Source organism: Cetorhinus maximus, chromosome 8, assembly GCF_964194155.1.
Source record: "Cetorhinus maximus chromosome 8, sCetMax3.hap1.1, whole genome shotgun sequence".
Taxonomy (NCBI): Eukaryota; Metazoa; Chordata; class Chondrichthyes; order Lamniformes; family Cetorhinidae; genus Cetorhinus; species Cetorhinus maximus.
The window spans coordinates 24,042,786-24,059,357 of NC_135886.1; the positions used below are offsets into that span (position 1 = coordinate 24,042,786).

The 16,572-nt window shown below is 42.5% G+C and overlaps 1 protein-coding gene across 1 annotated transcript in view; it reads left to right on the forward strand.

The window, feature by feature from the left end:
- The window catches only part of celsr2 (cadherin, EGF LAG seven-pass G-type receptor 2), a 328,955-nt gene that overhangs the window by 282,691 nt on the left and 29,692 nt on the right, over nt 1–16,572 (forward strand). Inside the window, exons 19-23 of the mRNA XM_078547792.1 lie at nt 726–909; nt 3,154–3,297; nt 10,028–10,208; nt 10,363–10,530; nt 16,081–16,207. Coding sequence (XP_078403918.1) covers nt 726–909; nt 3,154–3,297; nt 10,028–10,208; nt 10,363–10,530; nt 16,081–16,207 — 804 coding nt within the window. The remainder of the gene's footprint in view (nt 1–725; nt 910–3,153; nt 3,298–10,027; nt 10,209–10,362; nt 10,531–16,080; nt 16,208–16,572) is intronic.

The following is a 16,572-nucleotide window of genomic DNA, read 5'->3' on the forward strand; positions in this document are numbered from 1 at the left end:
CTTCAGTGAGTCTAGAGTTTTTTTGTCCACTATCCTACCAAGAAGACTATTCTGAGTGTTAATCATTCCTTGCATGATTGTTCTTGACGTTTTTACTATGCTGACCTTTCACTAGTTTAGTTTGTTACTCCCCTGCTTTATATAATCCTTTGAGCAAGAGAGGCACCATGTATCTACGCCTTTTCCTATGCTGCTGTATGGCCAAAAGCATGGGAATGATCTGGAATGATTCATCCTCTGATTTTATTTTATGGCCCTCACAACTGTGTTAGGGGGCCCTTGAGATAGCAGGACCCGTGAAGACCTTTAGAGCAGTAAATTTACATACCTTAATGGAGATTCCACCACGCTTCTGGCAAAGTAACACTGGGGAAGCTGAAACAACTCTATGGGATTTCCCAGGCAAGATCTTTAAATGTTCTGCAGCATAATAACAAAGTGCACTGCTGCACTATAACAACCAGGATCTCAAGAGAATATTTGCTTCATTTCAATTTTGCTAAATGGAGGAAGGCCTTTGAGCATTAAAAGGGAATCACCTTGTGCTGAAGTTTGATTGATTACCTATAGGGATTAAGAAGTTATGCATAACTCCCATCAACTGATTCAGTAGATGGATGCAGCCCTCAATGATGTTGATCAGATGTGCTCCTTGGATGGACTTGCTTATTTGAACTTAATGAACTAATTAATAAATTGCTTGTTTTGTTTTGCTACATTTTTAGAACCTTATCAAAGTTGGAAGTGCTATTCTTGATGTAAGTAACAAAAAGCACTGGGACATGATCCAGCAAACAGATGGAGGGACTGCACACCTGCTAAGACACTATGAGGATTATGCAAATGCTCTGGCACAAAACATGAGAAAAACCTACCTCAGCCCCTTCACCATCGTCACACCTAATATTGGTGAGCAGTACAGAAGATGGAACATAGGCAGGCTTGAGCCTGTAATATGTCATGTCTTCTAGAATATATTAGTTAAAAATTTTTATTCTGAGTGGTTTTCAAACTTTATCAGATTGACTATGCATCTTTTCATCAGCACCATTTCCCTAATAGGGGCTCCTCAGCATAGTGGTATGTTTAACACTTTAAATATTGAATTTCAGAAATTCTTAGTTTTTACAATATACCACAGCTCTTGAATTCAAAAGTCGTTAGAAGCTAAATTCAGAGCTTTCTGACTAGAGATTTAAGTTTGAGCAGCAAACCACTTTTATACAGTATTTTCATTTCAAATGAAATGGAAGCATCATTTCACTCATCCAGAGTTGAGGTTATGGCAATTGTACTTCTGAACTTTTCAGCATGAGGCTTTCCAGTTTCCATCCATTTCACTTGAGATGAAGGACAATTAATGGTAATATGGACTGAAACTTTACATATAGCCACGTAGGCAAAAACCTTAAGACACATGTCCCAAATAGTCAGTAGATGCAATAACATAACAACATGCTTACATTTTCTATTGGTGCACAAATTTCTAGTTAATTATTTGAGCATAAGTTGCAATTAAGAAAGGAAGACCACAGCTTTTGCGATGTGCAAGTTATTATACTCCTGTTGGCCAGTCGATGAAGGAACAAACCAGTGTCAATCTTTATTTGGTATAGATTTACTCACAGAGTAAATTATTGCAGGGATATACCTCCTTGCTTGACTCACAGCCTGTGTCAGTAAATGTCTCTTTATATGTGCTCAAGGCCAGAACCTTACCTGTGTCAGGCGGGCTGGGTGAAGCGGGCGGGCATGGAACTGATCACTGCCTGTGATCGGCTGTGCGCTGCCATTTTATGTGGGCGGGCCAGTTAAGACCCGCCCAGCGTGACGCATGGCCGGTAGCGCTTAGTGCTACCTGTGCGGGCAGGGGGAGGAGAGAGAATCGGGGCCTGTGCTCTGTTGCACATGCGTGCGAAAGAGCGCAGAAATCTCCCTGAGGCACAGAGCGTACATAATAGTACATAATAAAAGTTTATAAATAATAAAGTTAAAAATTATTTAGACTTGTCCCCTCATGGGCTGGGTCATGTTTATGAATTGTGCAAAAATTAATTAATAATTTCATAAAACCTTCAGGGAACTCTGGGAACCCAGCCTGTGGATGAAGTTTCCTGAAAAAGCGAAGGCCACTTGGGCTCTTCGCCTGCCCCCCAACCTTAAGGTTGAATGGGCAGCACTGTTAATTATCTAAATTACTCCCCTAATGGTCTTAATAGACCTTTGACAGTTCGGCGGGCGCGCAGCTGCCTCCGGCACGCACCCGCCGAACGAAAGACCTAAATGACGTACGATGATGTCGGGATGCGCGCCCGGCATCATCTCGCATCATTTTGTACGTCGGCGTGTTGCCCCCATACGCTGACGGCAATATTCAGGCCCAAGTAACCATTCAGTCAGTGCCCTTTACCTGTATATACTTAACCTCAGTTGCTACAATTAACACAAGTGAGATTCAAATTAGAGTCTCATCCAGATGACGTTGTTTCAGTAATTTAAGGGTCAATCACATTACAGTTTTAGTGTTGGCGTAAAGGAAGTTTAGATTTTATTCTGCAGGGGTGTTACACTCAGAGGAACTGCTTGTCAAGATAGGATTACAGCATTGTTTCGTTTTGAGTTGACCTCTTGCCCTGCTCATAAGTACGTCAATGGAGATTCACTGAAGAAGAGCATTAATGGCAATTGTAGAGAGTGATGTTGATGTGCTTCTGATCTGGGGATACAGCGTAAAAGTAGTTGCTAATATTGAGAATAAAAATAATGAGTTGGGTCATAACTATTGGGTGGCTGACTGCAGAGCGTGCTGGCCAACTGCTCGATAGCGCTGATGGGATTCTGGGCCTTATAAACAAAGCTCAGTGAGCTACAGGCAGAAAGCAGTTGCCCCCCCTCCCCCCACTCCACAACCATCCCATGCAGCTCGCAGCATGTGGGCTGGCATGATATCAGGCAGCCAATTGGCATAAGCATGTTGGTAAGCCATTACTGTTCAGGCCATTACTGTCCAGTTTAATCCAGCAGCCCAAGCTAAAATCTAACCCAATGTGTAAGCATAAGTCTTTAGAGCTCTCTGCTCTTTATGCCAGCTTTTACATTTGGGGCGGATGATATTTGATCATCAAAGACTAACTAAAGTCATTTTTTTTCCAGTTATTTCAGTAGATCGTCTTCACAAAATGAACTTCTCAGGAGTGAAGCTTCCACGGTATGACATTATCCGAGGAGAAAAACCTGAAGACTTGGAGACCATTGCAATCCTTCCAGAATCAATCTTCACACCTGCAGAAATTAAAGGTAAGAACATTTTCTTTTCAGAAGCAGGATAATCAAGTGTAATAATTTGTGAAGCACAGTACAGTGATTCTGATTCCACCTCCTCTGCCATCTATCTGTCCCTGCTGCACAATGGGAAGGGTAACTAAATTTGTTCGTAATGTTTTTAAGCATTAGTGTGACCAATAAAATGATTTATGTTTTAAACAAACTGCAAAAAAATTCTCTCTCCCCTCACCCATCAAACACTACCCCTGCTAAAATAAGTAAACATCTTTATCAAGTAAGATAGTATCTCATTTGCCTAAGTAATGACAGTGATTATATCTCAAAAGTAATTAATAGGCTATAGAGCACTTTGGGTGTCCGGAGGAGGACACAAAAGTGCTGCATTATGATAAATTACTTTTTCTAAGAAAAAAATTATCCCATTTTTACCTGTCTGACATCAGATAAATGTAATGGGAGTGAGTTTTTTCAGAGTTTACCAGCTCCACACATTAGAATCCATCTCCTAATGACTTTCATTTGTGCACCACAAAATTAATGTTTGCAGGGCGATAGTTATTTGCATAATAACGAAATAGTATTATGCCAAGAGTGCCCAACTGCTTCCTACATAATAAAAAGACCTGAAGCATGTTAAAATGTGATCTAAATTGACATGGCCTTGTAGTTTACATTGATGTTCACATGCCTGTATGTGCTTTTTTCCCCTGGGATTTTGATTGCTTTTTGAATGATTTTCAGCACCATCTGTGTCAACATGAGTTTTGTCCACATGTCCAATTTATAAATAAGGCAGCACTTCATTTGATGAGTGACAAAGTATCACTGAGGAAATGCTGGTCATAAAGTATGCTGCTGAAATAAGATAATGACATCAATTATTTTTGTATTTAAGTGCCATATTTTGAGGTATATGTAACAGTTACTAAGCCATTAATGAATTAAATAATGACACAGGTTTCTGGACAAAAGGGCAGAAAGCAATGTTGTCTAAAAAATGTTGTTGCCTAGCCATTGGTGTAGCTATTGGCAACACTGTTTAGGCACATGCATTAATTTTAGCAAAAAAACCCACTATGCATCAAATAGGTAAAGATACTACATATACGTATTCACTTGACAAACATTTCATTAAAAGAATGATGAAAGGAAGATGTGCATTCATATAGTGCCTTTCATGACCACAAAGTACTTTACAGCCAATTTTTGAAGTGTCGTCACAGTTGTAATGTATGAAATGAGGCTGCCAATTTGTGCACAGTAAACTCCTATAAACAACAGTGTGACAATGACCAGGTACTCTGTTTTAATGACGATTGAGGGATAAATATTGTCCAGGATACCGGGGATAACTACTCTGCTCTATGTCAAAATATGTCCACCTGAGAGAGCAGATGGGGACTCGTTTTAACATCTCATTCAAAAATAGCACCTCTGGCAAATGAGGAATCCCTTAGTACAGTAGCACAATAGAATATCAGCCTTGATTTTGTGCCGAAGTCCTGGAGTGGGACTTGTCCCAAAACCCTCTGACTCACAGGTGAGAGTGCGACCAGCTGAGCTACAGCTGACACTTTGTGAAACTTTGCTGCCTTTCTTGTTTCTCAGGATTTGGAATTCAGCCATGTGTTAATCAGAGACAGCACATCTGAGTGCAGCTTCTAAGTCTTTGATCATTAGTTGCAAACTGTACTCTGACTTCACCAGAATGATCACTGAGAATGTTGACTTGCACAATGTGACATGGCAAACCCACCCTTGTTCTCCATTTAGCATGGGCTTGGGTGCCACTTTTTCTTTCTCCATGCCTTTGCTCCTTATTGGCTGGGCTTGCTTTCTTCTGTTGGCCTGTGTCAGTTGTTCTGATTGGTCCAGCTAACCACGATGATGGCTTCTCTCTCAATACTAGTGTTTCCATGGTGCTGAGATCAAGTATTTTCATCTGGGTGATACACTGTTTTAGCAGATAATCAATAAACAATAAACAAGGAAGTGAAGCGTACACAATGATCTGAAGCACTTATTCAGCCTTTTTGTTTTACCATTTGCCAGCAAAACTGGCCACAGCACCATGGTACAGAGTACCATTCAAGTAGGGGGAGAAAAGAGAAATGTGGTAATAATACGGGATAGCATAATTAGGGGAATAGATGCTGTTCTCTGCAGCAAAGACAGAGAGTCCCGAAGGCTGTGTTGTGTACCTGGTGCCAAGGTTAAGGACATCTCTTCTGGGCTGAAGAGGAACTTGGAGTGGGAGAGGAAGGATCCAATTGTCGTGGTCCATATAGGTACCAATGACATAGGTAGGATTAGGAAAGAGGTTCTGCAGAGGGACTATGAGCAGCTCAGGGCTGAATTAAAAAGCAGAAGCACAAAGGTAATAATCTCTGGATTACTACCTGAGCCACATGCAAATTGGCGTCGGGTAAATAAGAATAGAGAGGTAAATGCATGGCTCAAAGATTGGTGTGGGAGAAATGGGTTCCAATTCAAGGGGCACTGGCACCACTGCTGGGGAAAGAGAGAGCTGTTCCGTTGGGACGGGCTTCATTTGAACCGTGCTGGAACCAGTGTCCTGGTGAATCATATAACTAGGGTTGTAGATAGGACTTTAAACCAGTTAGTGGGGGGTAGGGTTCAATTGAAGGGAAGTTTAAAAAATCAAAAAGAAATGAGAGAGCAGAGGCGCAGGGTGGTGAAGAGGTGAACAATAAAGTGTGACAGGAAGGGGCAGAAAATGTAAGCAGAAGAGTGCAGCAGAATCAGAACCAGAATGAGCAATAATGGTAAAAAATCAAAGCTTAAGGCTCTTTGTCTGAATGCACACAGCATTTGTAACAAGATAGATGAGTTGACAGCACGAATAGAAATAAATGGATATGACTTGATAGCTATTACAGAGACGCGGTTGCAGGGTGACCAAAACTGGGAGCCCAATATTCAAGGGTATTTGACGTTCCAGAAAAATAGGCAAAAAGGAAAAGGTGGTGGGGTAGCTTTGTTAATAAAGGAAGGTATCAGTGCGGTGGTGAGTAGTGATATAGGTGCAATAGATCATGATGTGGAATCAGTTTGGGTGGAAATAAGGAATAGCAAGGGGAAGAAGCCACGGATGGGTGTTGTCTATAGCCCCCCAAAGAGTTGCCTCACTGAAGGACAAAGTATAAATCAGAAAATAATGGAGGCATGTAAGAAGGGCACTATAATTGTCATGGGTGATTTTAATCTGCATATTGACTGGGTAGGGATAACATGGAAGGCGAATTTGTAGATTGCATCAGGGATTGTTTCTTAGAGCAATATGTTGCAGAACCTACCCGGGAAAAGGCTATTTTAGATCTAGTATTGTGTAATGAGGTGGGATTAATAGGAGATATCGTAGTTAAGGATCCTTTTAGGGGATAGCGATCACAACATGGTAGAATTTCAAATTTAGTTTGCGGGTGAGCAACTCAAATCTCAAACCAGTGTCCTCAACTTAAGTAAGGGCAATTACAGAGGTATGAAGAAAGAATTGTCTAAAGCAGGCTGAGAAAATAGGCTAAGGGGAAGGTCAGTGGGTGAGCAGACATTTAAGCAGATATTTCATAATACTCAGCAAAAATTTATCCCGGTCAAAAAGAAGGACTCGACGAGAAGGATGAACCACTGTGGTTAATAAAGGCCATCAAGGAGAGTATCTAATCAAAAACTAAGGCATACAAAGTGGCAAAAATTAGTAGTAGGCCAGAGGTTTGGGAACTTTTTAGGAACCAGCAGCAGATGACTAAAAAGCTAATAAAGAGACAGAAAATTGATTATGAAAGTAAATTGGCAAGAAATATAAAAACAAACGGCAAGAGTTTCTACACGTATACAAAAAGGAGAGTGGTAAAGTGAGCGTAAGATCCTTGGAGGATGCGACTGGAGAATTGATAACAGGGAAATGGCGGATAACTTATATTTTGCATCGGTCTTCACAGTGGAGGACACTAAAACATCCCAATGATGTCAGATAAGCAAGAAGCTAATGGGAAGAAAAATCTTGTAACAGTCTATATCAAGAGGGACAAAGTACTTGACAAACTAACGGGACTAAAGTCACCAGGACCTGATGGCCTGCATCCAAGGGTTTTGAGGGAAGTGGCTGCAGAGGTAGTGGAGGCATTAGTCGAAATGTTCTAGAACTCATTGGATTCCAAGAGGGTCCCAGCGGATTGGAAAATCACTAATGTGATGCCCCTGTTCAAGAAGAAGGGAGACAAAAGTCAGGAAACTATAGGCCAGTCAGCCTATCATCTGTCATTGGGAAAATGCTAGAGTCCATTATTAAGGAAGAAATAGTAGGACATTTAGAAAAGCTTAACACAATCAAACAGTGTCAACATGGTTTTATGAAAGGGAAATCATGCTTGACAAATTTGCTAGATTTCTTTGGGGATATAACAAGCAGAGTTAATAAAGGGGAACCAGTAGATGTAGTGTATTTGGATGTCCAGAAGGCATTCGATTGGTTATTGCACAAAATAGGAGCTCAAGGTATTGGGGTAATGTATTGACATGGATTGAGGATTGGTCAACACACAAAAGACAGAGAGTTGGGATTAATGGATCTTTTTCAGGTTGGAAAGATGTAACTAGTGGAGTGCCACAAGGATCTATCCTAGGGCCTCAATTATTTACTAACTATATTAATGACTTGGAGGAGGGGGCAGAGTGTATTGTATCCAAATTTGCTGATGATACAACAATAGGTGGGAGGGCATGTTGTGATGAGGACATAAGGAATCTGCAAGGGGATATAGGTAAGTTGTGAGTGGGCAAAAACTTGGCAGATGGAGTTTAATGTAGGAAAGTGTGAGGTCATGCACTTTGGTAGGAAGAATCAAAAGGCAGACTATTATTTAAATGGAGAGAGACCCCAAGAAAGTGCAGCACAGAGGGATCTGGGTGTTCTTGTGCATGAAACATAAAGTTAGCGTGCAGGTGCAGCAAGTAAATAAGAAGTCAAATGGAATTTTAGCCTGTATTGCTAGGGGTTTGGAGTTTAAAAATAGGGAAGTCTTGTTACAACTGTACAGGTATTGGTGAAGCCGCACCTGGAATACTGTGTAGAGTTTTGGTCCCCATATTTAAGAAAGGATATACTGGCATTGGAGGCAGTTCAAAAGAGATTCACTAGGCTGATTCCTGGGATGAAGGGGTTGACTTATCAAGAACGGCTAAACAGGTTCAGCTTTTATTTATTAGAGTTTAGAAGAATGAGGGGTGACCTTATTGAAATGTACAAGATTCTGAAAGGGTTTGAAGGGTAGTTGTTGAGAAGATGTTTCCACTAGTGGGGGAATCTCGAACTGGAGGACATAGTTACAAAATAAGGGGACACTCATTTAAAACTGAGATGGGGAGAAGTTTCTTCTCTCAGAAGGTAGTGAATGGATGGAATTCTCTACGCCAGAGAGTTGTGGAGGCTAGGTCACAAAGTATTCAAAGAGGAGGTAGATAGATTTTTGAAATATCGGGGAGTTGAGGGCTATGAGGAGCTGGCACGAAAGAGGAGTTGAGGCCTGAGACATATCTGCCATGATCTTATTGAATGGCGGGGCAGGCTTGAGGGGCCGAATGGCCTACTCCTGCTCCTATTTCTTATGTTCTAAGAGCACAAAACTGTTAAAGTACATACGCATACTGCGTGTTGATATGAGCATTGAGATCAGGGTGAGAATTTTACTGGTCCACATGAGACAGGAACAAGGTAAGGTGTGGGGCCAGTAAAATCACAGGAAGCCATGGCGGATTGGCTCCTCAAGCATGTCCCACCTTTAGCGAATTTTACCGGCTACAAGCAAAGGCCCTGTTGAGGGCCATTTTACCAGGCCATGAACATTTTGCAGATTGACCTCACCCTAGTGTGGGGAGGTCACCAGCTGAATGAAGGTGGCCTCTCAGCGGCAGCCTGGGGTGGGAGTGGGCACGGGGAGTTGGGGTGGGTTTGTTATTTTAATCAAAGAAGGGCCCGCGGGTATGGATGGCAACCAGTGACCCTAGTGATTTCCGAGGAGGGATTTCCTCTCCGTCAGCATTTTTATGTTTTTAAAAATTTTCTGTGGCCTCTGATTGGGCCGGCAGTTTTTGGGACGGGCTCTAAACAGGACAGCAACCCTAGTGGCAGCTTACTCATGAACTGCTGCTCATAAAATTAACGGGGAAGTCCCACCGGCCGCCTGTGCATGTTGCCGATGCGCGTTTCCGGCCAGTGTTGGGACCTTGTCGGCTTTGGCAAAATCCCCACGTGCCGAACCATGATGCCCAGCACTCACTTTACTTACCAAAAGTGCAATTAGCCACATCTGGAACTCCCATGTATTTGGACAAGACTGGTGTAAAGTTGTAGCTCAATGGGAGAACTACGGTTTAAAAAGCAACTGTCCTCATCAAATAGTGACAACAAATTGAAAAGAGATAGACCTGCGTTAATGCAGCCTACTCTCAAAATACAGCTTGCTCCCCAGCTTGCTCCTCTCTGACGTGTGTTAAATGGAGTAGACTGCACGTCCACTTTCTGACCCACAAAAAAGAGGCATTGTCCTCAACGCAATCTGTTTGATTGAGTGCCAATATTGACTTTTGGCACCAATTAACAAAGCAAATTGGAAAATCCAGCAGTCTGGAGTTCAGATTATATGCTTCAACCAGTATTTCTTAGCTGGAATTTTTGGTTAATTGCAGCAGTTTTAAGGAAATGTAAATTTGTTTTATTCAGTTTCTTCACCAGAAAACCCTAAACCCCCAGCCTCCTCATCTGAAGACGAAAGCACAGCTCTGAACCGAAAACGAAGACAGTCTGATTCAAATGAGCAGGACGCCATCGCTAGTGTAATTATCTACTGGACACTGGGAGAGCTTTTACCAGAACAGTATGACCCTGACAAAAGAAGTCTGAGGTAAACCCTAATGAGAAAAAACATAAGTGTGCAGCATGCTTATCCCAGCCCTTTAAACCACAAATTAGTAAAAGCATAGTAGCAAAGGCAGAAATAAAATTAATTTGTTAATTAAGTTTCTGAATTGTAAGTATCTGATTTATCTCTCTCTCAGGGTTCCTAAGCGACCTGTCATTAACAGCCCCATTGTAAGTATTGCTGTTCATGACAACGATGAGCTACTGCAGCACCAGCTGGAAAAACCAATCAGGGTGCAGTACAGGCTTTTTGAAACTGAAGAGCGATCCAAGCCAATCTGTGTCTTCTGGAACCATTCCATCCCGTAAGACTTCTCGCTCATTATTTCTAGACCTGAATACCTGGGGGAAAGGACTGTATAGTGTCTGATAAGCCCACATATAGCATATATAGATATGAGGTAGTTGAATGAAGGCTCTGGTATCTGGTAGCAACACTAGTGGTCAGCCTGGCCTTTTGTCAGGATGATTGGTCTTTCTCAATACCAGAAGCAAATTGATTTTCTTTTAAATTTTGTGTCAAGGTAACTTTCTAATTTCCAAGCTCCAATCTTGCACCTCAAAAGAAAACAGTGAAGTATTTCAGTGTAATTAAATATATCTTTTCTGACTCTCTTTGATTTTTACAAAAAAGTTTATTTCTTCCAGGGGTCAGATCAAAGATGGAATTTCCTACTTTAAACCCCTAGGATGTTGCATTCTGTGAATGAACTAGTATTTGGAACACACATAGGAGAAATGGAAAGGGGCAGCCTGACCCACAGTGTTGCTGAATAGGCAGTTATAAATTTATATTGCTATGGAAAGCTGACAGACTAGCCTGAGTTTATTTGTAAAGCACATTTGGTCATCCTCCACACAACTTGCACTGCCACCAGCTGGTCTCAGGTATATGCTGGCATTTACAGATTCTCCCCAAAGAGGACAATACAACGATAACTCACCGTTAATCATGTTAGAAGTCAACCTCACCAGGTGCAGGCCACTTATGTGCAGCAATAAAAGTGAACGTTCTAATGTCTCGCTGGCGGGGAAATTAATTTGGAGGGGGAGCTTAATTCCGGCAAAGTGGCTTTTTAATGAGAATGCAAGCCAACACCCCGACATTGTTCATTAGAAGCTCCACCCACCCTTAACCCACCTTTAAAGCCCCGAAGACGTCATTCCTAAAGTTCATCCCACCATTGGAAACTGATTTTTGGCCTCATGCCAAATTAAGTTTCCCCCGCCCATCAAACTTCCCACTTTTGGCAGGACTAGAAGGCTCCGCCTATTGTTTCGAGAGGCTTCTCCACCATAAAAGTTAAATTGACTGGTCTGTATTGCTGAATTATCTTTGCACCCTTTTTTGAACAAGGGGTAACATTTGCATGTCTCAAGGCCTCTGGTATCATGCCTGAGTCTAAGGAAAACTTTAAGACTATGGCAAGTGCCTCCCCAATCTTCATTCTCACTTCCCTCAGTATCCTTGGATGCACCTCGTCATCTCATTTCAAACCCTTCAAGGGACTGAACTACCTCCTGTTTCACCATAACGTGGGCAGCATTTTCTTCCTTGGTAAAGACAGATGGAAATATTTAATACCTCTGCCATGCCCCCTGCCTTCATCATAAATCCCCTTCTTGATCCATAATCAGCCCCACTCTTTCTCTTACCACTTTGTTTTACTATTTATATGCCTATAGAAGACTTTGGGATTCCCTTTTATGTTAGCTGCCAGTCTCTTCTTATACTCTCTCTTTGCTTCCCTTATTTGCTTTTTCAGTTCCCCGCTGAACTTTTTCCATTTAACATGGTTCTCAGTTGTATTATTCTGTATCTGACATCAGTCATAAGCCACTTTTTCAGCTTCATCTTAATCTCTTTCTGTTTCATCATCCAGAGAGCTCTGGGTTTGTTTGCCCGACCTTTCCCCTTCTTGGGAATATACCATGGCTGTACTTGAACCATCTCTTCTTTAAAACCAGCCCAATATTCAGTTACAGTTTTGCCTGCTAATCTTTGATTCTAACTTATATGTGTCAGATCCATTCTTACCCCATTGAAGTTGGCTTTCCCCCAGTTAATTATTATTACTGTGGATTGCTCCTTGTCATTTTCCATAACCAACCTAAACCTTATGATACAATGATCACTACCCCTTAAACGTTCCCCTATTACATTTGATCAACTTGGCCCACCACATTGCCCAGAACCAGGTCAAGCAGTGCCTCCAGCCTTGTTTGATTGAAAACATATTGTTGTAGCAAATGCTCCTGAACACATTGTAGAACTCTTGCTCCTCTCTGCCCTTTACAGTTCTACTTTTCCAGTCTATATTTGGATAATTAAAGTCCCCCATTATAACTACTCTATAATCCTTGCACCGCTCTGTAATTTCTATTTTTCCTCTTCATCTTTACCACTAGATGGTGGCCTATAGTCTTCGCTGAGTAATGTAATGATACCTTTTTTGTTTCTTAACTCTAGCCAAATAGATTGTGTCCTTGACCCCTCTGGGACACCCTCTCTCTCCAACACTGCAATGTTCTCCTTAATCAATACTACCACTCCTCCTGCTTTTCTTCCTTTCCTATCTTTCCTGGACACCTTGTATCCAGGAGTTTTTAATACGCAGTCCTGCCCTTGTTTGAGCCAAGTCTCTGTTATCACCACAACATCATATCTCCACATGGCTATCTTCATCTGCAGCTCATCAATCTTTTTTGCCACACTTCATGCATTTACATACATGCACTGTAACCCTAATTTAGACTTTACTACTTTCCCTATTACTTTGAACACACCTAATACCTTACTATTTCCTACTGTAGTACTATCTGTTTCTCCCAGTATTTTTTGTACCTTGGTATCCCTCTCTGCTATTGCCTTCTGGTTCCCACATCCCTGCCAAGTTAGCTTAAACCCTCCCAATACTACTAGCAAATTTTCCCACAAGGAAATTGGTCCTGGCTCTGTTTAGGTGCAAACCATCCAGTCTGTACATGTCCCTCCTCTCCCAAAACTGATTCCAATGTCCCAATAATCTGAAGCCCTCCCTCCTGCACTATCTTTCCAGCCATGCATTCATCTGTTTTATCCTTCCATTTCTGTACTCACTTGTGTGTAGTACTGGGAGTAATCTCGAGATTACGACTTTTGAGGTCCTGCTTAATAATTTCTTACCTAGATCCCTAAATTCTACTGCAGGACCACATTCTTCTTTCTACCCATGTCATGGGTACCGATATGGATCACGACTGCTGGCTGTTCACCCTCCCCCCCCCCTCAGGGTGCCCTGCAGCCGTTCAGTGACACCTTTGACCTTGGCACCAGGGAGGCAACTTACCATCATAGATTCATGTTTGCAGGAATGCCCATCTGTTCCCCTATCTATTGAATCACCTGTCACTGTAGCTTTTCCAGTCTTCTTCATGCCCTGGACAGCTCAGACAGCCGTAGTGCCATCGACTTGGCTCTGGCTGCACTCCCCAGATGAACTAGCATTTTCTTAAATATTCAGAGCTGCATAGATTTTGTGTGCCTTATTTCCAATATAATATACTAATATCTGGGTGGTGATTATTTGCATTTATCATGTGTTAAGAGACTGCATTGGGAATATAAATAGCCAGTGCTAAAACATTTTTAAAAACCATTGAATGTGTGAATATGTTTTTCTCTTCCCATCCAATATCCTTCCAATTTTCTCTTTATCTTGTTGCTCATAAGGCCAGCCTTACGCTGAAATGAATATCCCTCCAGGATCTCACTGAAATGACCATATGCCAGCCCAGATAGTGAGTGGTGACAAGTTAGTTTATCAACAGGGGATATCTCTGCCAAGCTTGATTCCGCTGTTATCTGAGACCCACACGGGGGCGCCTGGATAGCAATCAAGAGATACCTGCATTAGTAAAGGACATTGTTTAATGTCTCTATTTTGAGCTGGCTTATTGACCTATAGTAATCGGGTGACTGTTTGAATATTGCTTCTGACCAATGCAACTTTTTTAGAGTGCTGCAGATTCACCACCTTAAACCATCAGCACTCCCTTCATCACCGGAGAGCTGTGGCTGTACCATCTACAAGATGCACGGCAGCAACTCACCAAGGTTTCTTCGACAGCACCTCCCAAATTCACAGCCTCTTTTGCCTAGAAGGACAAGGGCAGTAGCCACTCAGGGACACCATCATCTCCAAGTTCTGCTCCAAGATATACACTATCCTGACTCAGAACAATATTGTTATTCCTTCATTGTTGCTGGGCCAAAATCAGAGAACACCCTCCCTAACAGTACTGTGGGAGTATGTTCACCAGATGTACTGCAGCAGTTCAAGATGATGGCTCACTACCACATTCACAAGGGCAATTATAGATCTGCAATAAATCCTGATCTCGTCAGCAATGCGAATCAGTAAAAAAAATTGACCATGTGAATAATATGACTACTTCTCATTAATCCATAGTAACAGCATAAGCCCAGACCTTCCGTTCTCTGGAATGGTCATACCCCAGAGGTACCCTGGAAGATGTGATGGGAGACCCCTCAGAAGTCTCCATGCACTCACTACACGGGAATTGCCCATGAAGTTTCAGCTTCCGTTGGATAATTACCCTGCGTCTAATTACCCTCCAAAACTCTGATTTAAAGTCGGAGACTTCAGATGGTTCTGACTAAATACTCAGAATAGTTACCCAGGAAAGGTTAGAAGGATGAAAACCAGTTCTAACTCCTACATAACTAAACTACTAACCCTCCCCACCCCAACTAACCGCTTGACCCCTTGAGTACATGCCCCACCCCTCCAACTTTCCCCCCCCACCCACTGACTAACCCCCAGCCCCCCCACCCTGCCACTCCCCCAGACTACACCCCCAACCACCACTCACCGACAGCACTCCTAACCACCCCCCCCCCGCCCCCCGACCACCCACCCACCTCCCCAATCGCCCACCCATCCCCTTACTACCCCACTCGACCACCCTGTGCCCCTTCTGACCCACACTCCCCGCTCATCCACTTACCTTGCACGCTTACTTTCCCTCCTTGCCAAAGTGGCTGGGACATGTAAACTTACCGGAATGCGGCATCTAGTGCCATAAAAAGGCAGTGTGGTTTGGCTTCCCCAGAAGCTCCTACACTCTGAGGGAAGGACGCCAGAACCGGTACGCTGTACGTTTCCCAAGAGGTCAGGGTTGGAAATCTGGGCGAGAAATGTGGAGCTCCTGTGTAGGGTAAGTAACTATGAGCAGAGTTGGCAATCCAATGGTGGTTGCCACTCTGTGGAAGATTTAGTCCATAATTATCACAAGAAATGATGCTACAATTACAAAGTAACATCACAGAGCAATTTCAGCTTCTTGTGGGGTACAAAAGCAATTGCTTCAAATTATGTAACCAGGGTCATGCATGGAATAGAAATTTAGCATGGCGGGTTCAACATTTTCTTCCCATTCATCTTGAAATATGTTTGTAATGCAGACAGGTGAACAGTGGAATCGCAGGAAATACTATTTCTTATCTGTTCATGGGATGTAGTGTCACTGGCAAGGCCAGCTTTCTGCCCGTCCCTAATTGCCATTGGTGAGCTGTCATCTTGAACCACTGCAGTCCATGTGGTATAGGCACACTTACACTGCTGTGAGGGAGAGAGATCCAGGATTTTGACCAGCAGTGGTGAAGCAACAGTGATATAGTTCCAAGTCACTGTGGCTTGGCGGGGAACCTGCAGTGCAATGCTTATAATATAGATCTCAAACTAATTATAAATTGCTTTACAAATGCTGCATTGAACTTGATCTAGAAATGTATTGTATGACGCTTATTTTTAAATGCTCCTTTTCTCACTCTCTGACCTGAACTGGTGCAGTGTTGGTGGAACAGGAGGCTGGTCATCCAAAGGATGTGAATTAGTCTTCAGGAACGAGACCCACATCAGCTGCCAGTGTAATCATATGACGAGCTTTGCTGTTCTCATGGACATTTCCAGACGAGAGGTAACTCACAGTCTCTTTGGAGAGAAGTATCACTTTTTACTTCTGATCACAGTGCAGGTGTAGTACATGCTCATATTGAGCATGTTCAAATAGTAAGTAGTCTGAGATATGCAACACCTTTGCAATGTAACAGGACCCATTGTATTATTCTTAACAGAGCATTCTGTTTCTCATGAGAAGATTGGATGCTTCTTTATATAACATGAGCATTTAAATTAGAGTTGATTGTACCCGCCCTCCTGGTGCTTTTTGTTGGAGTTGCTTTGTGGAGCTGCCCCTTCCTTCCTGCCAGCCAGACTCTACAGTCAGCCTATTGTGCCTGTGACTGTCACTGAGATTCTGATTTGGATGAGTGCGGACAACAC